Source organism: Microtus oregoni, unplaced genomic scaffold (genome assembly GCF_018167655.1).
Source record: "Microtus oregoni isolate MIOR12 unplaced genomic scaffold, Mior012 000016F_ref0000370, whole genome shotgun sequence".
Lineage (NCBI taxonomy): Eukaryota > Metazoa > Chordata > Mammalia > Rodentia > Cricetidae > Microtus > Microtus oregoni.
Genome location: NW_024543075.1, coordinates 23,167,925 through 23,194,199, shown reverse-complemented (window position 1 = coordinate 23,194,199; position 26,275 = coordinate 23,167,925). Strand labels below are relative to the sequence as shown.

At 42.5% G+C, this 26,275-nt stretch overlaps 1 protein-coding gene across 1 annotated transcript in view; it reads right to left on the bottom strand.

Moving 5' to 3' along the window:
• Usp31 (ubiquitin specific peptidase 31) overlaps positions 1–21,436 on the bottom strand; it is a 62,750-nt gene extending 41,314 nt beyond the window's left edge. The window contains exon 1 of the mRNA XM_041666175.1: positions 20,644–21,436. Within this exon, the coding sequence (XP_041522109.1) occupies positions 20,644–21,261 (618 nt within the window). The 5' untranslated portion in view covers positions 21,262–21,436. The remainder of the gene's footprint in view (positions 1–20,643) is intronic.
• Between the last annotated feature and the right edge of the window lie 4,839 nt (positions 21,437–26,275).

The following is a 26,275-nucleotide window of genomic DNA, read 5'->3' as shown; positions in this document are numbered from 1 at the left end:
CATTTTTTTTTTAAGGAGCATTGTTTTCCCTTTGAAACAAAAACATAGCTCAGAAAAGAAAAATAGTCTACACTGGAGCTATAACCTCCAGACATGAGGTTCTATGAGACAGCTTCATAGAGCCGTAGGAACAAGCAATATCTCATGCCCCAGGAAAGATACCAACTGGTCATAAATATTCTTTACCTGACCCCAAGACAAAGACAAAAACACAGTAATGATATTGATTTCCTCTCATGGGAAACAGGTATCACAATAGTGGTTTGATATGACTGCCTGATCAGAAGTTAGGCTACTCTTCTAGAGACAAAGTGGTTTATAAGATTCATCAAACCAATCACTATCTACTTTTTTTGCCAGGAGAGTAGAATTTATTTCCCAGGGGTCTGGGTACTAGCACAGTAAGATGGCTCAGCAGGTAAAGGCACTTGACACCAAAGCCTGATAAATCTGAGTTTGATCCCTGGAATCCACATGATGGAAGGAAAGAACTGACTCTCACTAGATGTCCTCTGACATCCACATACACACAAAATTAGTGAATAGAATTTTAAAAAAAATCACAGAAGTATCAGGACAAATGTATAGGATAAGCATTCCTAGTCCAAAATATTCCAAAATCCAAAAGTATGTGTGTATATGAACATATACATGCATTTAGTGTGCATGCCTGTACAGGTATAAAGGCCACAAGATATTTCCCCTTATATTCTCCCCGGCCCCCGTAAGACAGGGTCTCATGGTAGCCCTTGCCTGGTCTTGAAATAGCTAACTATGCAGACTACTCTGGCCTCAAACTCAGAGATCTGCCTGCCTCTGGTTCTCTAGTGCTGGGAACTAAAGACATTTACCATTACCATCACACCTGGCATCTTTCTTTTCAGTTTTTTTCACTGAGCCTAGAACTAGGCTGGGAGCCAGCAAGCCCCAGATATCCTTCTGTGTCTACCCCACACAGCATTAAGGAAACAGACACACACAGCTATGCCCAGCTTATATACTGAGATGCCTCCGACCCGACCTCTACCCACTCCCTTACTCTCCTTCCTCAGAAGGATGAAGTAGGGACATGTAGGGACCCTGGTGAGGGCAGAGAAAAAATATGCAGATTCTATCATGTGAGTTCTCAAAACCATGAAGACCCAAAGCACAGGTTCCCAGCCCCGGCTGCACATCAGTCATCTGGGAAACCAGACAAACTTTAATTGTAATTTTTTAAGTGTAATGTTTTTTTAAATGGCTCTACTTCTAAAGTGAAAGCAGACTGCAATCAAAACTGACCAGCCTGGAAAAGCTCTGATTGCAACATTTGTTTAATTGTTTTGTTTTCTGTTTTTGTTTTTTTTGAGACAGGGTTTCATAGCTTTGAAGTCTATCCTGGAACTAGCTCTTGTAGACCAAGCTGGCTTCAAACTCACAGAAACCACCTGCCTCTGCCTCCCAAGTGCTGGGATTAAAGGTGTGCGGCACCGCCACCCAGCTGATTTCAACATTTTAATCACCAAAGGTTATGAGAAGTTTGAGAGACCCCTTAATAACTGCACGATGTCACTTAAGATAATATTAAATGTCAAGATCTACTGAGTGCCTATACTGAATCTGGCTCAGGGTAATTATCTATAGAGGTTATTTCCTACAGAATTAATCCTGAGGAAAATTCCATGCTACAATATTAGTAGTCACAAATGAAAACCTTTGGTGTGATGGTGCACACCACCTTTAATACCACCACTTGGAAGGCAGAGGCAGATGGAAGATCTCTGGTCTACATTGTGATTTCCAAGACATCCGTGGCTAAGTAGAGAGATCCTGTCTCAACAGCAAAAGTAAAATTTGAAAGAACTATGAAGTAGTTTGTCCAAGGCTAACATTACTCTTCAAGCTTATCCTAACTGAAAAGCCTTAAGACATTTCTCTCCATGACCTTTCCTTGGTAAACAAAGTACCTTGCAACAAATTGTAACCCAGTGTTTCAATTAAGGCTCACACAGGGCTTAAGTTTTCTCACACTGAACATCAACTGTCCAGGCAGACAAAAACAGGTTTAGATATTGAATAACAGCTGTTCTCATCCAAAGGCTTCTGGAAGTTTAGTTGTTAATTTTAAATAAATCTTTGCTCATCTGTTTCCATTTTATTCTCAGGTGCATTTTTTTCTATAGTAAGTACAGTCTTGAGGGTCAATGAGAAGGCTCAGCAGGCAAAGACACTTGTGGAAGACTGACAACCTGAGTTCAATCCCTGGAACCCACTAAAGGTGGAAGGCAAGAACTGTACCACAAAATGGACACTTAGGCATATACACACACATAAAATAAAAAAGCAAAATATAACCCAAAACAAACAAATAATAACCTGGAACACAAATGCAGTTTATCTAACTGGGGAGTTATCTAAAAGGTATTCGGGATACTTAGGAAGACCAAGTGGCAGCAAGAAGACTTCTCTGCCCTAGCAGCCTAGGATGCTAGAGAGAGCAAACAAGAAACCCCTGTCTCTCACCAGCACAAGCTCTGCATCTCACATTGCTCAAGCTGCTCTGTGGATTCATCCTCACTGTCCTCTGCATACATATGGCGAAGGGAGATGACTCCCAGGGTTAGTCAGCTCAGGTCACCACAGACCGTTTATGTATCCAATAAAGCAAAAAGTAATTCAAAAGTATCTTCTTTTCACCTTCTTGGTATTTTCAAATATACAATTCTTCCCAACTACAGAAAAGCAAAGCCTTTTTTCTTTTTCTTTTTTTAAAGAAAGGTGGGAAATTTTGGCTTAGAATTTAAAAACAAATATCCAAACCTGACACAACAAAAAGGTCATAAGGGAAGTATAACAGTCATAAACAATTAAGTGTCAAAGAAGAAAACTGGAAAAGTCATTTGAATATCTAAGGAACTAATATATATTGCTACCACAAACATTAAAAACGTTTCATTTTAAAAGCATCAAAATGTACAACTTAAGTTTACACAATTTAAAAGAACTGGTATCTCAACAAAGTATTTAATAAAAAAACAGATTTGCAAAGCCTTAAACTAAAATTTTCTGTCACAGGTTTACAAGCTATCAACTTCCCGACCTTATCACTGGGGGGCAAGATGACACTCCCATTATAAAACAACTGAGAGAGGGAAAGAAAAAATGAACTATGCCATCTACTCACTGGCTTACAAAGGGTAGGAATAAAGTTAAGGGTCCTTAGCACAGCAGGGTCAGCTTCCCAATCTGGTAGAGAGAAGCCAGAAGAGAAGCCAGTCAGTGTTTCTTGAAGCAGAAGCAACCTATTCTTGGGAGGTTGAATAAGTGGGAAAGGCAAGGAGTGAAAGGTTGCAAGGCCAACCTTACTTAACTATCCGTAAGACCAAACATGCATGTACAGCTGTCCCTCTGGAGACTGTTCCACAACATCTGTAGATACTTAAACTACAGATGTTCAAGTAACTTATAAAATAAGTACTTGCATTTAGCCAATGGACATCGTTATATAAAAATTAATTTCTAGATTACTATGAGATATAATATAGTGTAAGGGCTATATAAATAGTTGGTATACTACTGTCTTGTCTGGGGAACGATTAACAGGGGAAGCTTATACTCACTGAATACAGATCATTTTTCTTCTCCCTGGAAAACCCACAGGCTACCAGAAAATAGACTAAATTTCTTCAACAAACAAGAGGAAAAAAATATAAGAGAGAAGGAAAACCTACACACACACACATACACACACACACACACACACACACACACCATATATCCTCCTGATTTTGGAGATGCTGTTATTTGATACCTGACCTATATTTCTGGCTAATGTTTTTTAAATAAGTAATCCAAACTATTGTAAAGATACTCTTGCTTTGAATCCTTTCTCTTCTACTGCATCTTTAGAGTTAAAACATCTATTAAGAGTCACAAAGAGATGCTATTCCTAAGCAGATCTATAAAGTTTCAATACACATCATACATTTATAATGCCATAAATCCAGGATAAACCCAATAAATCTTAACTGGCTAAGAATGCTTTTAAGTCACAGGTCACGCATCTCTCTCCACACCCAAAACCAGGCCAACTCTTCAGGCTCAGGAAGACAAAGTCTCCAAACCAGTCACAGGCACTCTACTCTGCTCTGCTCATTCAGTCTCACAATGTGATCTCATTAAACCAACCCAGTTTTTTCCTATAAAAGAATACTTCAGAATCTACCCATAACCTATGTCCAGTCTGATCCAATTTTAACCAATTCTATTTTGATTAAGTCTTGGTCATCTCCCTAAAGTATGAGGGCACTAAACAGAAGAGTATACGGCTATTTGAACACCAAAGGGAAGACTGTGGAGTCAGAATAGAGTAATACCCTAATGTCAAAATATTACTATCACAAAGATACACTTACTTCTACTTTCTAGACCTGGTTGATGGCAGGACACCTGCCTACCATAAGTGATGTCCTAGCATTGACACTCGCTCTGCCAGATGGAACTCTCCTACCTCACAACTAACCAGAGAAATTCAAATTTTCCACTTAGCAACGTAAAAGAAACCTTTTTAAATTTCAGCAGAGACATTCTTTCCAACTGCTAGTAAACAGTCAATCCCATAAAACTGGGTAACTCCTGGCAGGAATGCCATCACTACTTAGTCTAAAGAAATAAATAAAAGATGTATGTAAAAAGGTTCGTCATAACCATAAGTCATTTAAGCGTCCCCAAACAGAGATTACTATGTTCATGAGCTAAAGAATGTTTATGACAAAACTACTCAAAATACAATATGAAACAGAAACTGCATAATGCAAAATTATATATACAAACACACATACATAAAGGATTAATATCAATTATGATATAGAGATGTTAGAAAGGAGTTTGACACTTCTTGGCCAGTTATACAAAGTTACCATACAACCTAGCAATTCTAGTCCTAGTACATACCCAGAGAAATAAAAACACACATCCACTCAAAAACCTGTAAACAATATGTTCCTAGCTGCACTATTTGTAAGTCCCAAACTGGAAATGACCCCCAATGTCTTTCAAAGGACCAAAAGGAAAAAAACAACATGAATACAGGTGAGAAGAAAAGGTGCACACCTGAAATACCAGCATTTGGGAGGCTGAGGAAGGAATGCAAGTTCTAGGCTAGGTTGCCTGATTCCAGGCCAGATTAGGTTACATAAACTATCACAAAAAAAAAAGGTGGACTCTTCATATATAACTATCTTTGTTGTGCAAAGGAATAAGATACATGGTACAAAACAGTAGCCTTTTAAAGCAACATGCTAAATGAAAGACAGAAAAAGGGCCACATATCACAAGTTTATGGGAAATATCCAGAACAAGTACAGCTATGGAGACAGAAAGTAGACAAGGGATCACCGAGGGCTGCAAAGTGGGGAAACAGAATGACTGCGAGTTTTCAAGGTTCTGAGGGAATGCAGAATTCTTGAACTGTGGTGATCGCAAACCCCCTGAAAAATCCGAAAACCTGCTTATATGTCTGTATACCTAAAATTCATAATTTAGTATGTGTACTGTACCTTAGTAAAATTATTTTTTAAATATATATATACACACTTTGTATCTAATTCAAAATAAAGGTGAAGAAGAAACAAAACTAGTCAAGGAGAGAAGCTACCTTTGTGGTGGAAAAAGCCACTAAGGGAGAGCAGGTGCTTCTAGAGCACTGGTAACGTCTTTATTTTGTACCTGGGCAAACCATCAAGCTGGACTCTAATGACCTGTGTGTGCACTTTTTGTATGTATACAACAATCTATACAAGTTTAAAAGTTACCTTCAAAAAGAAAAAAAAACACTAAAATGTCTTCAGCTATACTCTTGGGCTCTAGATCTACGTATTTCCTATAGATTCTGTTTACCCAGATACTTAGCTAGAAGCAGATCAGAAACTGTCAAATACAGGTGTGAAGTAGCAAGCCACAGTGTCTCCCAGGAAGAGGACACAGCAAGAGAATGCCGAGAATGAAGGGTGCTGGTGCAGAGCAGTGGGAACAAGAACCAAAAAACAGAAATGAGACTCCAAACAAAACAGCAACCTAGAGCCCTTCACCTATATGGCCCAAAAGGAATGCCCCGTGTCACAGAAGAGGGACTCAACAGCTAATGTTTGTATTAAAGGACCCTAGTCAAAGACAGCACAAAGTGTCTGAAAAAGTATTTATAGCATGTGATCCAGCCATCCCTATAAAAAAGTTAAAAATCTTCAGGACAGTTGGTATTTAAATAATACTTGAAAGAGTCTTTCTAATTTTGATTAGATAGATAGATAGATAGATAGATAGATAGATAGATAGATAATTCAATAGCACAGAACATATCACACTGAGAATTACACCCAGTGGGTTATCCAAGACCCACAATCTTTGAATCTAGTTATATAATGGTAATAAAAGAAAAACTAAGGAAACTGGAGCTCAATAGCCTGCCAAAATCTCAGCTGCTCCAGGGTTCTGACCGTCAAACACATAGGTTCACAGATTTTCCAAAGGAAAGGAGTAGCTCCCAACCATAGCCTCCCTTACTCTCAACCCAGCATGGTGTCTGATGATGACTACATAACCAGGAGTATCCAGGAAAGAAGCAAGCTACAACACCCCAACCAGCTTCCCAACATCAAACAGAGGAAGGGCAACTGACCTCTCCTCTTGCATGAAGATAAAAAGTCCTCTCTATCATCAGGAAATGAGGCCTCTTTCCACTCTTTCTCCTACTGTTAAAATCCCCAAATTATTTATTCATAGGTATTTCCCAGGAGCAATTGCTTCTAAAGGAGTTTGTCTTTTAATTACTGAGGTTTATTGTAACTTACAGGAAATAAAGACTAACACAGGGATATTTACCAAGGTATCACTGAACTGTTAAAAGGGGGCTCTTACTTTAGGGCGGATTGAAGGATAGTCTAAACTTAATGTGTCTTTATAACTACTGAGAACGAATGTACACAGGAAAGATAGATTTAGTATTAACATTCTCCCACTAGCATGATAGCTCTCAGAAAAAAAAAGGATGAATGTCCTTCCCTACAGATTAAAAACAGTCTATCTCAGTGGTGCTCAAAGGGAAAGGACAGGACTAGTTATGTGGCAGGAGACTCATGGGATGAGAAGTCTGTACAGAAAATGCTCTTTGCATAATTTATAAAGCAACTATCACTGTGCATATCTCTCTTACAATACTGTAAAGAATATAAAATAACCCCCTGTGCAGGGCATACAGCAGGCACTTATGTGACAAACACACAGATGTGCAACTACCATTTACCCAAGTTGGAGAGACAAAATCAATACAAACCATCCATATACATCTGTTTGTACTTGAACAATGGAAGAATAATTCATAAAATTTAGAGAGAAAGGACAGAATGTAAGGATTGAAGAAAAACTTTTAAACAGATCACACTTTGTGGAGCTGACTTCAAGTCATAAATTCTACTTTTCACATAATGCAACAAAAGTAAACTTTAGACAAAAGTCCCTCAAAATCAAGTGCAAAACAAAACATGGTTTTAACTTTATATCCAGTCGACAACAAACTCCAAGTGATTTTCAAACACAGCAACAGAGCCAGCCTTCAAAACATCTATGGTGTAGACACTGCAAAGTGTTTCAAATGTCCTTTGTTAGCAGCAGTACTGGATTATTACTGAGATGGGTGCACAGTGTAATGAAGCAACAAGAATCCACAAGCTGGGAAGTCAATGTGGCGTAGTCTTAGAAAACTGGGAATCAATCTACAAGACTCAGATATACCACTCTTGGGCACAGATCCAAAATATACTCAATCATACCACAAGAACACCTGCTCAACTATCTTTATAGCAGCTTTATTTGTAATAGCCAGAACCTGGAAACAGCCTAGACATCATTCAACTGAAGAATGGATATAGAAAAAGTGGTACATTTACACATGGAGTATTACTCAGCTGTAAAAAACAAGAACACCAGGAAATTTGAAGTCAAATGATGGAACTAGAAAAAAATCATCCTGAGGTAACCCAGGCCGAGAAAGACAAGCATGTTATATACTCACTCACAAGTGATATTAGCTATAAAATAAAGGATAACTAGGCTACAATCCACTAACCCAGAGAAACTGGGTAATAAGGAGAATTACCTGATCTCCCTAGGAAGGGGAAATAGATTTCATGAGTGGACTGTGAGAGAATGGTGATGGGAAGAGTGATCAGGTTGCATGGAGGATGATGTAGGGGACAGTACTGAAAGAGACTACTGGAAGAGGGGACATTTCCAGGTCAGGTAAAAACCTGGTGCAAGGGAATCTCCCAGGAATCTACAAGGATGACCCCAGCTAAGACTCCTAGCAATAGCAAATACATATCCTGAACTGGCCATCTCCTGTGACAAGACAAGACTTCCAGCAGAGGGATTGGGACCCCAACCCGGCCACATAACCTTCAACCCACAGTCTGTCCTGCTTATGATGTGCTGGGAGGAGGGGAGTTAATGGTGGCCTAGAAATTGAGGGTGTAGCCAAACAATGACTGGTTTAAAACCCATGCCAGGAGAATAAACCCACCCTGACAACTGCCTGAAGCACCAGGACCCATAGGCTGAATGACAGAGACCCAGAATAAAACCAAACATGACTGGAGGGGGAAAAATATCAATGTACCAATGTCTAATGATGTTTGCTATACACATAGATTGGTACCTCACCCAGCTGTTATCAGAGGGGTTTCATCTAGCAACTAACGAGAACAGATACAGACCCACAACCAAGGTGGAGCTTGGGGAATCCTGAAGAAGAGGGGGAGAAAGTGTAGGAGCCAAAGGACTGAAGGACACCATAAGAAAACTCACATAATTAACTAACCTGGGCTCACAGGGGCTGAGACTGAACCGACAGCCAGGAAGCCTACATCGGACTGACTTAGGCCCTCTGCATATATGTTACAGTTCTGTAGCTTGTTCCTCTTGTGGGATTTCTAACCGTGAGAGCAGGGGCTGTCTCTTACTCTTATAATGGCTTTTGGGACTTGACTCCCCATACTGGGTCACCTTGCCCAGCCTTAATACATGGGGAGGTGCTTAGTTTTACTGCAACTTGCTATACCATGTTTTGTTGATACTTGTGGGAAACCTTCCCTTTCCTGAACAGAAACGGAGGACTGTATTGAGCGGGGAGTGTGGGGGGGTTGGGAGTGGGGGGCTGTGGAATGGGAGAGCGGGATTGGAAAGAAAGGAGGGAAGAGGAAATGATGAACTGAATGTAAACTTAAAAAATATCATTCTGTTATCCAGGTTGGCCTCAAACTTAATGATCTTCCTATCCCAACCTCTCAAAGGCTGGAATTACAGGAGTAAGCCACCATGCCAAGCAAGAACGTATTGTAATTATGTCAGTGTCATAAAATAAAACTGAACTAAGAGGGAGAAAGTCCCTTGCCACAGATGTCAGGATCTGAACCAAATTTTCATACACTTCACTCAGCCTTTAACTGTTCTCCACTGCTTTCCAACACAGAGAAGAAGGGACTGCGTCATGAAGAAACTTAAATGCTAAGAATGCACACTGCATTCTATATGTAACAGTAAAGGCAGTAACAATTTCTGAGATGTCATTACAAGCAAACTCTGAGAAGTCTAATCTGGCAGCATTACAAACTTGAAATTGGAAGTTAAGAAATAAGGAAGGTAGACTGACTCCTGCAGTTGTATAACTAAGATATAAGGTGTCCAGAACTAAGAGCTGGAATTGTGTGCAGAAGAGCTACCAAATGCCTTTCCTCAAAACAAATCTCTTATTTTACTGTAAGGCATGCCTCCCAAGCCACATCTCTTTTCTCTGCTACTCCACCATCAGCTGCAGAAATGGAAGTTTGTCAGTCAAGATTATGCAATGCCCTACCCCAAGGATCCCACAATGAAACACTAACCCTTAGGTGCAGTCTGCCTAGAACAGAGTCATTACCTGCCCAGACTATGAGACTCATTTGACAGAAAAACACTGAACACTTATCTGGCATCTGGACTGACGGAAGCATCATGCCAATGCACACCCAGGGCCCTTCATATATGAACCATGGGCAGCTCACTGAGGACCAAATACAAAATACAGCATTCTATTCCATTTCTACTGTAACTTTAAAAATAGTTATGTATGCCTTATGTAACATGGAATATGTTTCATAATTTTACAAACTGAATCAGTATCCCTGGTGGAACCTTATCTAATCCACCAACAAAAATGTTAAGATAAGATGACACCTGGAAACCTGCGAGGTCACATGGAACTCCAGGACTAGAAAGAGCAACTCGGTGTTCAAGTGCAGCAGGGAAGGGTAGCAGCACATCTGATGTCCAAGAACTCTTAAAACCACACAGGGTAGAAGGAATGGCTCCAACGGCCTGTTTAATCCCTGCACTTGAGTCAAAATGAAGATATTCAAGTGGCCTTAGTTGACAGCAAGGACCCATATTATCCCCATTCATCATTTCTGTGACATGTACTGAGTGCTAGTTTCGACACCAGTGAATCTCAACCTTCCTAATGCTGTGACCCTTTAATACATTTCTTTATGTGTGGACACCCCGAACACAAAATTATTTTCATGATCACTTCATAACTGTAATTTTGCTACTGTTATGAATTGTAATGTAAACATTTTTGGAGACAGAGGTTTGTCAAAGGGACTGCAACCCACAGGTTGCGAATCACTGTTCCACACTATACCCTCCTCACACTTCCTCATTCAACGCACAAAAACCGTGTAGAATTGCAGCCCAGTTCTGCTGCTCACTAGCACAGAATCCCAGTATCTAAAACAAATTTAGGACAAGAGTAACAATAAGCCCTCTTTCTCAGAACTGTTGTGAAGATTAAAAATTGAGTGTGAAATCACTTTGTAACTAATATGGCTCAAAATACACACAGTCTAGGATTCTTTAGTTCTTAACATGTGTCTGCCCTGTGTGTATACATGTATGCCTTCAGGTCAAAGAAAGCCAGAAGAGGGCATCAGATCCCCTAGGACTGGAGTTGCAAATTAAATAATGTTAGAAATTAAACCAGGGGATGGACAGAAAAGAAATAGAAGAGCAGTCAATGTTCTTAGCCCCCGAGCCGTATCTTCAGTCCCATGCTCCCCCAAATAAATAAAGTTATGCCTTATTCTTAAAGATTATAACGCAAGAGTTAAAATGTACTGATCTGAAGATAAGCTGCAACACTGCTTTCAGTAGGAGAGATACCAACAAAGTCATTGTCTGACCAGCCCTCTGGAATCTTCTGAAGCATGAATTGTTTGTTTGTGGATGTACTGTTTGCTGCCATCTGAGCTTTACAACTGGAGGGAAGAAGCAACAGATGCTCAGCGACTGGCCAGTTCCTCTAGGCACTGCCTCAATGCAGGCACAGAACAATGGCTTCTACACAGACAAGAAACAATCACAACACAACAAAAGACTCAAGATAACCCCATGTGCTCCCTGAAAAAAAATGTTTGTTATACAAGGAAAAAAAAAATTATTTGAAGAACGTTGAATGAACAATTAATAACAAAGCAAACAAGTATTTTTGAAGGAAGAGGCAACAGATGACAAATGTTACTCAATTTTTAATGACTTCTCTTCTACTACTATAAGAAAAAAGGTTTGGATTTGTTTTGTTTAGTTTTGAGTATGTGGAAACTATGAGGTCATTGTTTTTCAGAGTTTTTACTATAGGAAACAGCTGTGGGGACTATACAGACAGAGAACACTGCCCCATTTAGTAGCCCCTCATTGGGACAAGGGTATAAAGAGACAGGAAAAATCCATCAAACCACATACTATATCAAAACAGAAGTGACCGAGTCAAAGCAAAAGCCTAAAGTACACAAAGGAAGATGTAAAACAATACACTGGGAACAAGTATCTATGTTACACCAACTGTTTGGTTCACACTGTTTGTTCCATAGGCAGATCAGACTGGCCAGCTCCTTTCAACTTAAATTGATTCTTGCACACCTCTTGAAAATGCTCAGCACTCAACAAATACAGCATTAAAAATGGGTTTGTCTAGGTTTCTAAAAGTTCAAACACAACTAAACTCACCTCTCACCTCCAAAACCATTTTCCACTTTGTTTACCAGTCTTGAAAAGTGCCACCCCAATCTACCTTGTCTCAAGAACCTTCCATATTATTTTCAACTCTTTCTCCTTCATTCTTCCCATATAAACCTGCCAAATACTCTCAACTCACCTTGCAGGGCATACGCTGCACATGTTCAAATCAGGAAAGGGGAAGTGGGAAAATGGGGGAAAGGAAGAAATTAGAGGAGAAAAAAGGGGAAGAGGAAAGGAGAAAACGGGAGAAAAGGGGGAAGGGAGAAGGGGAAGACGAAAGGGAGGGGAAGGGAAGGGGAGGAGATACAAGGGGAGGGGAGGGAAGGGAGTAGAGCAGTGACAGGAATGGCACTCTTCTGCACAGCAACTCATTCTCTGGCTTTATTTGCTCATAAGTTCTGTGTACTGAGACCTGCCACTCCATCTTCTGATTTCTTCCCTGCGCTCTGAAAGTTTAAAGCCTCAAGTGAGGTCTGAGACTTGGCCATCATCAGCACATCCACACTGCTAACAATCTAGTCTGCAAGCTGTCCTTAGTTGTGGCTTCCTCACTCAGTGCAGATTAACCAACAGTGTGTACATTCCAAAAACCGGGAATGGGAACTTGATGCTGAATAAGACATAATCACTGCCCACTGCACAAGGAACTGGGGGAAAAAAAAAAACAATGGGTTAAGAAATCCAAATCCAAATCCCCTTGAGTGTCTCTTATTCAAAAGTTCATACAACATAAGGATTATCTGGTTCCCAGAAGAATGTATGAATAAATGTATCTAATCCTGTTATCCTTTGGGGAACAGACAGTTCTTTATTACCTCAGTTTCTTCTTAGTTACTAGTTGATGCAAGCTTTCTCACTGTATCGTTACTAGTTTACAATTTTATTGAACGCTACTGCATTTGTCAATGGCAAGTAAGTATTCAGTAGGTATAGTTCTCTGTCTAAAATTAATATAGATACTTAACATTAAAATTCACACAAAATAAATGTTTAACTTGAAAAAAATGAGAATTTTAAAGAAGAGCATGAAAGAGAATAAGCAATATTTAATATCAATAGAACTAATGAAACAATGCAAAATTCATAAATGCATCATCAAATGCTAAAGAAGCCTTCTGCCTAGAAGCAGGGTGACAGTAAGGTTTGATGAGAACAATAGCATCAGTTAACACTTGCTGAGCACTGAATGCAGGCCTCCTGCCAGGTTCTTCTCTCATATATTCCAAAGGGTTAGGAAGTAGATATACTGCCATCTCCACATTACAGATGAGGAAGTGAAGACCAGAGATGCAAGCCTCAAGGTCTCAATGTAAGTAGAAGAGGGGACTAGAACACAGGCCACTACTTCCCTATCTACACTTAACCACTTACCACACTACACAAACCTTAGTGTAAATCCCACATCACACAAGGCTCACACGGGCAAACTATTAAATTACTAAAGAAAGAACTATTTTGAAACATAAAAGGGAAAAGCATCAAAATCTGAGCAGACATCATAACCAAGTAGGATTTATTCCTGATGTGAAAGGAAGGTTCCACACACTAAAATAACAAGCAATATGAAAAACCACACATTACAAAATGAGAGAGAAGGGAGGCAGGAGCATCTCCAACTGATACAGAAAGAAACATTAAGGCTTTCAATAAATTAAGGAGGAAAATAAGTCAACAAGTAGAAAAGGATACTTCTTCAAGACAGGGGCAGTGACATTCAACCCTGGGAGCCTGAAAGCAACTGCTCTAAGACCAAGAAATAAGACAAGGATACCACTTTACAATAAAGGGGGGGACTAAAAATATCAAAATTGGAAAAAGGCCGATCTCTGTTCATGAATGATGTCCCCTTTTATGTAGAAAACTGTAGATACTAGGAAAATTCGCTGGAACTAATAAACTAATTAGCAAGGTTGTAGGATACAGAATCAACATGCCAAGGTCAATTACATTCTTTTATACACTATTAATAAACATCCAAAAAGAAATTAGCACTTCTAATTATGCAACTGAGAGTGTAGCTCTCAATTCAGCAGCAGAAAACCTGTTTAGTATGTCAAAGATCCCAGATGCCATTCCCAAATCAAAGCTATTCAACTTTCAACTGCATCATTTAGAACAAAACGTCTAGAAACAGTTTTAATCAAGGAAGCAGAAAAAGACTGCACTAAAAATATAAAACACAGCTGAGAGAAATAAAACATGACATAAATAAATAAAATTCTCCCATTTTTGAGGACTGGAAAATTGACAGTATCATTACAATGATACGGCTACCCGACACAATCCACAGGATGAATGCAATCCATAACTTTTTTTTTCTTCAGAAATAGAAATCCTTAAATTTGCCCGGAGGTGGTGGTGCACACCTCTAATCCAAGCACTTGGGAGGCAGAGGCAAGTAGATCTCTGTGAATTCGAGGTCAGCCTGATCTACAGAGCAAGTTCCAGGACAGCCAGGGTGGTACACAGAGAAATCCTGTTTCAAATAAATAAATAAAATTAAAATGAATAAATAAATAAATAAAGTCCTTGAGTTCATAAATAAAGTCCTTGAGTTCATACAGAATATCAAGAGACTCTGGAAACGGAAAGAACTTGCAAAGGATAAAGGTGAAAGTGTCACAACAGGTTTCCAAGCTTACTACAACTACAGTAATCAAAACAGTGTGGCACTGACATCAAGACAAACATCAGACAACAGAACCAAATCAAGCTTAGACATACACATAATCAGTTTTTTGACAACGATGAGGAAAAGACAATCTACCTCTACATGCGTCTCAAATCCAGCCCTATCTTTCACCAGGCCCGTCACAGACATCTACTGACTAGTTTTCAAATTTCTACTCTGTTCACCATTTAGCACCATGAATGAGCATTTCATGTTTGAACACACTCATGCAAGAATACTTAGAAACCAGTAGCAGCTAGCCTTCGCTCAGAATGAAACCTAAGTATTTCACCTTGGCCTACAAGACCAGTGAGACCTACCCTTTCCATCTCGTCTGCCCCACTCTCCTGCCTCCTCCCTGCATCACAAACAAGGCCTGTCAGACTTCTAAATGCACCTCCAGGTCTTTCCAATAATACAGCCTTTTGAGTCCATTTTGCTCCCAACCCGTCTGGTCAAATTCATTATTCTCACTCATGTACCTTATCTTTCTCTTAGTTCTTAGGATTTAAAATTTCTTATTTGTCAGTGTTCACTGGCTGATACCCACCTTCTCTCTGACAAGTTCTGAGAAGGGACTATGTTGCCTGTGCCTTCTTATTTTATCACTGCTGTATCATTGTGTTTAAACACTACATACCCAAAGCCTAGCTAGTACAGTGTTAGGAACTTCAGTTTGTAGAAGTGTTAACTGCTTACAGTGCAGCTTACAATCCAGTCCTCGGAACTGCTACTGAACCTTCCATTAGAATTCAAAATCGCTTCCTTATAAACAGATGAGTCCTCTGAGGGCAAGAACTTTGTTCCATACCCTTTACATTAACCCTCTATTACCAACCTCTCACCTCAGCTCCTTTAAACACAATAACTGAGCAGACATAGTGTGGTTAAGTCGGATGCCATGTTTTAAACATGACCCCCAGAGCTCCTGGTTTGAAATGCAAACCCCATTATAAATACCGAGACCTTTAAGAGGCAACTGGGCATGAGGACCCTGCCCTCAAGAACGGGTAAACATCATTATCAGAGGAGTAGGTCCCTGATTAAAAAGACCAAGTTACATCCCATTCTTACCTTCCTTCCTTAACACCCCAAAACTCACAAATTCTCAGTCCCCTGCCATATGATGACAGAAGAAGCCCTTTGCCAGGTGTGGGTCTCTCAACAGCGATTCCCAGTCTCCAGAATTTTAATAAAATTCTTTAGAAATCACCCAGTCTGTGGTATTACAATAGCAAAAAGAACCAGAACATCAGCAAACATGGAGTTCTACAGTTGTCTGTGTATTTTATTTCCCAAGTAGCCTTCTTAGACAATTTCTTTCTCACTTCTTGCACCTGGTAAGACATGGCACACATCAGCTCATGCATTTAAAGAGTCAAAAAGGGTTGTTTTTAAGCAAAATCTCTCAAAGTACCTAGGCCTCAGGAGCAATGGCACACATTTAAAGCTGGAAGCAGATGACCTTATTTTCTCTGCAATTCTGTACCAGTCTCAGAGGGAAAAAATGCTGCTTGTCTCAGCATGTCCACCGGGCCTGTTCAAGTGCTCTGCTGAGACCTGTCATGCCAGTGGCTGAGCTGATAAGGCCACTCCAGGCCCAAGACTCGTGTTTTGGTTCCTGCAAACTTGGAAGGAGTCTGCAGAGCACTTCCATCAGTAGATCACTCTGCTGCAGCTGCCCTTTGAGAGCATGGTTTGAAAACTGAGGCTACAAAACTTATCTATCTCGGTTGAAAGTGCCCATCTGTCTTTTTCACTTGTTACTAAGAGCACTGAGTACTAGAAATCAAAAGGCAATTCATAAGAACCTGAACAGTTATGCTCCTGGTAAAATTAAAGCAATATGTTGGTTTCCCCTAAAAACACCAGAATGAGTATTCAGATTTTAAAACCATTTATTTTCTCCTCTGTTTTATAAAGAAAGTTGCTGACACAAGGGTTGAGTCTAAGTTTTACCTTTGTGAGCAAACTCATGCACACACATGCACAAACACCAAATTGCAAGGTAAACAAGCTAGAGACTGGGAAAGTTAGGGAAATCTGGGCTGAAAACAGACAAAATGCTTCTCCACCTCACCAATGACATCTTGGGCTAAATCATGGGGTCACACTGCAGTATACAGAATTCCCGAAATCTACCCCCTAGATGCCAACAGCACCCTCACCCCATGTGGTATAACAACCAAGTATGTCTCCAAACACAGACAAATGTCCCAGGGGATTAGAGACATGTGGCACAGAAAAAGGTAACAATGCTCTGACTGCAAACCAACATTCTAAGAGCATGAAAAGCTATGTGTACCCCTCCAAAAAAAGATGCAGGCTGAATCTAGAGAAATTTCTTGAAGTATATCAAAGTTGGGCCAGTCAATTTGTCATTCTAGCAAATGAAATCACAACTTTCACAACCATAGTCCAAACCAGAAGCAAAGCAAAACAAACAAACACATTTGACTGACAAGTGCCTTAAGCACAAATCAGTGTGGTTAGGAGGAGGGAGAAGGAGGAACTCTAACTGAAAACTTATAGAGAAACATGACTAACCTGGAAGATTTAACATGATAAAAATCACAACTCCACAGTGAATACTTGCTCTTCTAGACCTTAAGGCAAAATCAAGAAGGCGAACTGATTCTAACCACTTCTGGCTCCAGTCAAGTGGTGGCTGCCTGGAGCCAAGAACTAAGCAGGACTCTTGAGATTCAGTGAGCTACTTGAATATGAAAAATACACAAATGATCGATGCTGGCCACAAACAGGCATCCATCTTCAACTTTCCTTATACTCAAAATAATATTCAGTAAAAAAAGGAAGGGGGAAACCAATCGTCCACAGAGAGCAACAGACAAAAAGAGGGGGAAAGAGAGAAGGGGGAAAGAGGGAAGAGGCAAAAGGAGGGAGTAAAGAGACAGGGAAGGAGACAAAAATCCTATCACTCTCCTACTGTATCAGCTCTGGTTCCCAATGTTCAGAAGCTAAAGTCCAAATCAGCCCACAAAGCCCTTCATGATTTCTTTAAACGTGCTTCTCCAAGGTGCTCTGAACCACTACAGCTAGCCATGGTGCAACCAACTACTAATGTCTCAGTCTTTCCTCAAAGTATTTGCAATTTCACACTAGCCCTTATCACTTCCTGCCCCAGCAAAGTGTGCCTCCTTTTCTGTGATGTCCCCTCATCTGCTCAAAAAAGAGCCTTTAGATAGGCTGCAGCCCCAGCACTGGGAAGCTTGTCAGAAAAGCAGACTGTGAGGCCCCACTCCAACAAATTGGGATTGGCTTTATTACAAGATCCTCAAGTGAGCTGTAAATATGAGTCTAGTCGAGTACAAGTTCAAGTACAATATGAGCTCTCAGTGAACCTAAGTCCCACTGGATTCAACCCCTCATTCTGAGTTTCTGACCCACGGTCAATGAGGTACTTGGGTGAGTTGTCTAAGAGACTCATCTTCTGTATTAAAGCAGGAAACCCAAACACCTGTCTCTAGCATTTGTGGCAGCTGACACAGGTAGTCAGTGATGTGTCAGCAGAAGCCTGATGGGGGCCCCTAAGAGAACAGCTATTTCTCTCATAACTTCCTGACTTCCTACTAGAGCACAAGGTGCAGCAGGTGTCGCTATCAGGCAACCATGAGGTGACAAACACGAGACTAAAATCCCAGCAACACTAAAGACAACAGAGTGGAAACAGGATGGCCTGGGTTAGCAGTGGGTTAGCAATATAAATACAGTGAAGCCTCTGGAACACCACAGAACCACCAGATTACTGTGTCAGCCTGTTCAACATGTCTACTTCCCAGCACTCTCATTAGGGAATGCTCCTTCTGATCTTGAATGCATTTCCATCTGAGTAAACTGTGAGTAAACGAGAGGTGAATTAATGGATACACAGCAAACTCTACTGAAAGTTCAGAAGTCTACAGTGTTTCAAAAACGAGGACTCCAAGAATGTGTTCAACTTTGCCAAATACGCCTCTAAATACTTATAGAAGTATTGACCCATTTCTGTTGGTAGCTTAATGGATGTAAAAGTGAGCACAACCTCATAAAAAGCAATGGGAACAACCTCGAAGAATATGCTCAACTTTGCCAAAGTATGCCTATCAATCAGTCCTGCACATCTAGAATTACTAACCCATTTCTGCTCGCTCACAGCTTAATGGAAAAGCAACTGCAATGTTTACATGCTAAGATGCTGATGTACCAAAAAACTGCAAACTTCACACTAGGATCCCGCCTTGAAAACTCCCCACTGTTGTGGCTGCTCACGGGTAACTCTAAGCAAAGGAGAAGAGTCTAAAAAAAAAAAAAAAAAAATAGCATTCTCCTAGTTTCTTACTTTGAGACCCCTAACATGAATCTTTGTTTTTCCAGTCCCTATTTCAGACCAATATTTCCATTCAAAATCTCAAGATCAAACAGCAAAACACAGCAATATTAAGCAAAAAATGGTTAAAAGGAGTGGCATACAACAGCAGTGTTGCTCCTCAGCAAAAAGGCAGGGTCTACCCAAAGCAGACCTCAGCTACACCATCATTAGGTCCTGCGATCCAATCAGTACCTAGAAAGTATTTTAGAGAGAAACTTGATAGCACCAATAGAAAACCAGTACCACTTGCCATAAATAGAAAATAAAAAAATCCAATAAAAGCGTAACCTTATTAAATTTAGCTCCTGTTGGGCTGACAAGATGGCTGGGCAGGGAAACATGACAACCTGAGTTCAAGCCCCAGAGCCCACACACCTAGGTGGGAAAACTGACTCCACAAACTGTCCTCTGACCTCCACACAAATGAGGCACAGAAACACAAAGTACATATTTTTTTGAGTAAACAATGCTGTTCACCAAAGTTTTTCAACTTGAAATTTGTTTTCTTACTTAAAAAGAGGGGGGTAGAAAGGTTGATCCCAGCACACAGGAGGCTGTCGGGAAGAGCTGAAAGTCAGCCTTGGACTAAGTAGCAAGACCGTCTCAAGAAGGCTGGTAGAGAATGAGGGTGCCAGACATAGGAAGAAAAAAAAAAAAAAAAACAGGGCTAAATATCAAACTGAGGTGTTCTCCCAAGCACGAGAGATGAGAAAGGGAATAAAAAGAAACTAATTTTTTTCCCTTGTTCTACTCTAGCAACTCTCATACCCATGGCCCACCTCGAAGTATCCTCTCTACAGTCTCCAGTCATCTCCTTGCTCAACGCGCAGTAAGACCCCCAACTCCTTAGGACCACCCAAATGACCCTCACCATCCAGACCTTGCAAACTCTGCTCACCAAGCCTATCCTCTCTCCAAGCGGACAGCTCCACCAGCAGCTGCAAACCAGGACCACCTCCCCCATCCGTTACGTCACCAGGTTCTGCCTCCTTCAAAGTACTAGCTGGCTAACAACTGGTTGATTTTACTTAAGAATAAAAAGAAACAGAGCACTGGATGTGTAGGGTCCTAGGCACAGCTGAAGCACTTTACGTATCAGGTTGAACCCCCTAAAAGTGCCCCAACTGGGTAATTTCATAGTGTCCAATGGAGCCTGTCAACTTGCTGGGAGTAGGTACCAGGAAAACGGGCAGCACAAACAGGTTCGGTTTGCTAGGAGAGAAGCAGCCGGATTCGAACCCTGCTGGATGCTCTCCCACCAACACCCGCTCCAAAAACTGCAGTTTCCAAGAAGGCAGGGTCTTGCTCCTGGCAACATCCATCCCCAAGGCGGATGATGGGAGCTGGCGCCTGTGTTCTGGGGCGCTCGAAGAAGACAGGCTGAATGGTGGGAGGAACGCGTTCTTTTGTCATCTGGGTTATCTTCCAGAACTCTCTGAGCATCCAGCGCAGAAATCCTCCCGGCCCCGAAGAGGAGGAGCCCGAGAAGAGCCCGAGCTCCAGGGCCCCCGGGGCTCACCTTGAAGTCTCGGCTGTGCTGCGGGGTGTACTCCAGCGTCCAGAGCGCCCGCACCAGGTGCGCCAGCTGCTCGGTGACCTCGCCCTGACCGTGCGGGCCGCGACCCGCCGGCTGCTCCGGTTCAGGCGACGGCTCCGGGCGGCCCAGCCGGTACTGGCCCAGGGCCAGGTACTCGGCGAAGAGCTCGGTGTTGCTGAGGCACTGCAGCGTGGCGTTCATGAAGCACGTGTTGCCGTGGTTGCGGAGCCCCGCCACGCCGGGCACCGGCTCGGAAGCAGAGGCGGGCGGAGCGGGCGAGGCGGGCGGCGGCGGGCACGGCGGCGGCGTAGGCGCGGAGGCCGGCCCGGGCGGGAAGCAGCTGCGGAGGCCGCCGCGGTCCGGGGCGGCGCCCTCGGAGCTGAGGTGCGAGAGCGTGGACAGCGTCTTGAGGACGCGGCTCATGAAGCTGCCCACCGAGCGCGCCGACGACGGCGACGAGGGCGCGGCCGGTCCAGGGCCCCCAGCTCCGCCGCCGCCCCCGGCGCGGCCGCTCCGGAACAGCCGCTTGCTGAACGAGCGCTTCTCCTTCCCGCCCGCCGCCACCGGCGGCCCGGGCCCGGGCGCCGTTACCTTGGACATGGCGGGAGCTGCCGAAGCTCATCACCGCGCCTGTCCGCCCGGACCGCGACCCCGCCACGGCCGCCGCCGCATCCCGCCGCCCGCGCCTCACCCGGCCCGGGGGGCTTCGCGCCCCACACACCTTAGAGCGCAGCAGAGAGAGCTAGCGAGAGAGCGGCGGCCGAGGGGCGCGCGTGCGCGCGCGGCCGCCCAAGGGGCGGCTCACGTGACCCGCTCGACTCGCAGCCCCGCCCCACGCTGAAGCTGCGCCACCGCCATGTTGACTGTGGGAATAGTACTGTCCCTGCAGCCCGACCCTAAGACTCTAGGCTCCGGGCGTGGTACTGCGGCGTGAAGCCCGAGACTGGCCATGTTTAGTGTGGGCATAGTCCTGCACGCTGGGCAGGCGCTGGGTGGTGGATTTTAGGGGTGGGTCTCTGGCTTTGCTCATCAAATGGAAGAGATCTAGGGAAAAGTACGGAAATCAAACTGCTCCTTACCAGGTAGTGAAAGAGCTCATGGACGTACCTTTTCTTGTCCTAGGCAAGTTAACCCACCTGGCTCCCGAAGGACTGCCGCGTATCACCCGAACGCGGTCGCGGAGCCTGACGCATTCTGGTGGGCTTTTCTTCCAGGATGTACATTGGGATTCCAGCAAACCAGTATTGTCAGGCTTGCCTTACTGAAAAGTTTTATAGACCTGGATGGAGGTGGGGGGTTCCTTGGACTTCCCACAGGACAGGGAACCCTGATTGCTTTTCGGGCTGGGGGGGGGGGGGACTTAATTGGGGGGAGGGGGAGGGAAATGGGAGGCGGTGGCTGGGAAGAGACAGAAATCTTTAATAAATAAATAAATTTTAAAAAAACAAACAAAACAAAACAGCCTTTAAATCCACTGAATTTTCCCTTTATTCACTCATTCATTCATTCAGTAAATAGCAACTGAACAGTTAGTGTGTGTTCCGGATACTACAAGAATGAAACTAACTGGGTTTCTGCTTGCCTTGCTACAATTTACACTCTCGACGGACACTCATTCACAATAACCTCTATCTTTTACACGATACGTCAATCATGGAATATCTTCTGTCATCTTCAGTTCAGTGCTTTTGATATCTCATTTCAACCCAAGTTTGATTCAAAGCCTTGGCCTTGGTACACTATCGCAGAGACCGGTTAGGCCATGATAATGACCAAAGATCCTGGCGACCAGGTCATGCTTCATGTGACTTGAGAATACGAGGACGGTTGTGGGCAGTGGCAAGCTGTTAATTAGCGTTCCTCTACAGGGGTGGCGGCCACTCACCTCCAGTCAGTTGTTCACGTGTGAGAATGAGGTCTCGGTGTTGCCAGATCATCTGATTTTTAGAGAGGAGCTGGGAATTCTATTTTTAAATGTTGGTTCAGTTTGAAAAAGAAAAAAAAATAGTGCATGGGAGAACAGTGTGCATTAAGGCTGCCTTTACTCAAAACCCACTGGCTTCTGACCTTCTCTTTGTGTGTTCTCTTTGCTGAGAGATTAGTCTGTAACCTGCTTACTGCAAACGGAGATACTAGGGAAGAAAGCCCATGACATTTTAAAAACAGAAAGGCCACCCTACACCCATTTCAAAGTAAGTACTTCTGGCTTTTAGTTTTCTACCCAATAGTAAGTATGATAACTTATAATGACATTCTCGGTTTGCTCTGAACAGGCTCGAACCAGTTCCAGTTCTACCTCCTAATCAAAGCCTTAACTGTGCCTCAAGCTCCTTGCAGCATCAGAAAGAAAGTCATCTGAGCATGACAGAAGCTGAAGTTCGTGGCCCTTCACCTATGCATACACACTCGCTGCTCCTAGGGGTGTGATCCTGACTGGGAACCTTTGCCTGAGCTGACCCACCGGCTTCGGGTAGCTTTCCCTGAACTTCCTCACTTAGTTTTTCTCTCCTCGTCCCTTAAATCTTGCCTTTGGTACGAACTCCTCCTGGAGGTATCATTTCTGCAGACTCTCTTAGTACTTTCTGGCCATGGCATTAACTTGACCCTATTGGAATTCAGCATACAATAAGTCACTATCTTAATTACCATTCTATCGCTGTGAAGAGACACCATGACTAAAGCAACTTATTTTTTTTTTAAAAAAAAGTATTTAATTGGGGGCTTGCTTACAGTTTCAGAGAATTGGTCCATGATCATCATTGTAGGAAGCATGATGGCAGGCAGGCAGGCATGAAGCTGAAGCAGTAGCTGAGAGCTTACATCTTACCCAAAAGTTGGAGGCAGAGTGTGTGTTCACGCATGAGAGAGAGAGAGAGAGAGAGAGAGAGAGAGAGAGAGACCCAGGCAGAGAGAAAGACATAAAGGAACCAAGCCTAATGTAGGCTTTTGAAAACTCAAAGCTCACCCTCAGTGATACACCTCCTCTAACAAGAAAACATCTCCTAATTCTTACCAAAATCCAAAACAGTTCCACTAATTAGGACCCAAGCATTCAAATATAAAAACTTATGGGGATCATCTTTGTTCAAGCCATCTTACTCATTTGAAATGCTCAGTGATGATCACTCATTCTACAGAGTATATCCAAATTACAACTGAACTCCTGGCGGGATACCTGAGGACTGCCTTTCCAAGCTCCTCCTAGGAGGAGGCATATTGGTCCCCAGGGACCCCAAACCATCCAATCCTGGCTTGTCCGGAACAGGCTTTGCAGAGTCCCTTGTTGGATGATGAATCTGTTGTTTTTCTTTTTCTTCTTAGATTTTATGTGTTTTTATGTTCATGAGAGTGTTGCCTGGATGTATGTCTGTGCATCACATATGCATAGTGTACTGGAAGGCCAGAAGAGGCCATCAGATTCCCTGAGACTAGAGTCACACACATTGGCTGCCTTGTGGGTACTGGGAATTGAACCCAGGTCCTCTGGAAAAGCATCCAGCACTCTTAACTACTGACCCATCTCTCAGTCCAGTATGTCCATTCTTTAGGATTTATTGGAAACAACTTTCCGTGATAAATATCCCACTGTCCCTCCATTACACTTAAGCTAGGGAAACACAAATGAGAAGCAAGAGCGCATTGGGGCGTATTCTTGCCTACACTTTATTTATTTCTGCAACCATCCTTATGCAGAGACTCGGGTCAAGGAACTTGCGCACTTCATATGCTGTCAAGTCTACCTTGGAGCAGGCTTATCTGGAAAATAATGAACAGAGAACACAGTTTTATCATCTTTATCACACTGGCAACCTTAATAAGAAAGAACCCAGATGGCATCACCATTCTGGGGAGCCAGAAGGCCGGGTTTGAACAAGTTAACACTATTTAACACTGGAGAGATTTGGGAGAACCTCTGTTTCTTTGAGAATCAGCTTTTCATCTCTGAAAAGGATTAATGCCTATCTTCACATTTGTGTTGATATTCACATATTTGGTAATGTATTAAAATGTCACGTTCTCTGCTAAGTAGCCAGGAAGGCAGCAATGTGTTTGTTTGTTTGTTTGTTTGTATTGCTTTTTCAAGGCAGGGTTTCTCTGTGTTGCTTTGGAATTAGCTTTTGTAGACCAAGCTGGCCTCGAACTCACAGAGATCCGCCTGCCTCTGCCTCCTGAGTGCTAGGATTAAAGGCGTGCGCCACCAACGCCTGGCTAATGAAAAGAAGTGTGATGATCTTAGCTGGCATATTAATGTGCTTTTATTTGTACAAATGAGGTTGAATACAAGCTGGGCTTTTAGCTCTTCAACATTCAAACCAACCTTCAGTTTGGAAGGAACACAAAATTAGGGGAGAGAACTCAAGCTTCCCTTGTGAAAAGAGAGCAGGGTTTGGGGAGACCATCTTTTTCCTGCCCTACTCCCCTACTAGCTAGAACCAGGAAAGTGACCTAATAAAGACCAACCAGATGTGCATCTCTGGGCTTAGACTCTGAAAGCATAGAAAGAAACAGGGTTAGCTGGAGATAATGCTTCAGATCACTAGACCCCACAGATACGTGTTCAGCAGTGTGGCATCAGTGAGGGATAAGGCCAGGCATCGTTGCAGCCAGTGTCCTGCTGGCTAAGTTAGTGACAAGTTCTTACTGGTGTCTGCCTCCCTGAGTTTCTGCCCAAGCCTGTTTCTCCAGCTCTGTTTTCACTGTGAGCTAACCTGATAGGCTTTCTATAAATTCCTTTATTGCTGAAACCGACTGGTGTCAGTTTCTTTTGTCTGTAATCAGGAAAATGATCGGCAGTACCTTCTAATTAGCAGTTCTTACAATTATATTGCTGTGAGTTACGTACACATTCGCGGTTTCCTTTCCTTTGATAAGTGCTGCCTGACAACAGCAATTTGCATATGAATTGTCGTTATTGATACTTCAGTTTTTTGAGACAGCACCTCACATTATAGCTTAGGGTAGCCTGGACTTCATGATGATCCTCCTGTCTCAACCACCAGAGTACTGGAATGACAGACCTGTGTCACCTGCTTAGAATTACTTCATTCTTTGTCTATGCTGTATCATTTAGCTACCTTACAACCATGTTTATAGTGTTTCCATACCACATTTAATAGTTTAATATTTTATGTATTCAAATGGGTCCATCTCTTCTACAAAGATAATTTTTTTATCATGCTTAGATAAACAGATCACAGGGATAGTAATCTGTACTTCATTTAGTTTTTTTATGAGGCATTCCCCTTCACTTTAATGTTAAAATTTCTGAAATTTGTGTACATGTGTGCCTGTGTGCCTCCCTCTCTCTCGCTATGTGTGTGTGTGTGTGTGTGTGTGTGTGTGTGTGTAAAATGAGATAGGGATCTACTATGATTTAAATTACTTATGACTTTCCAACACTCATGTTGAAGTTAGGTTTCAGCAAGGCTTAGTTGGGAAGCAGGACCCAATGGGAAGGGTCTGGATTGTAGGCGCCCACACGGGGATTGAGAACTTTCTCAGGTGAGTTCCTGCTGCTCTTAAGGCTCTGAATTAGTTACCATGACAGCAGGTTGTTATTAAACAAGTTCAGATTCTCCAGCTTCCTTGGATTTCTCTTCCATAACCCACTTGC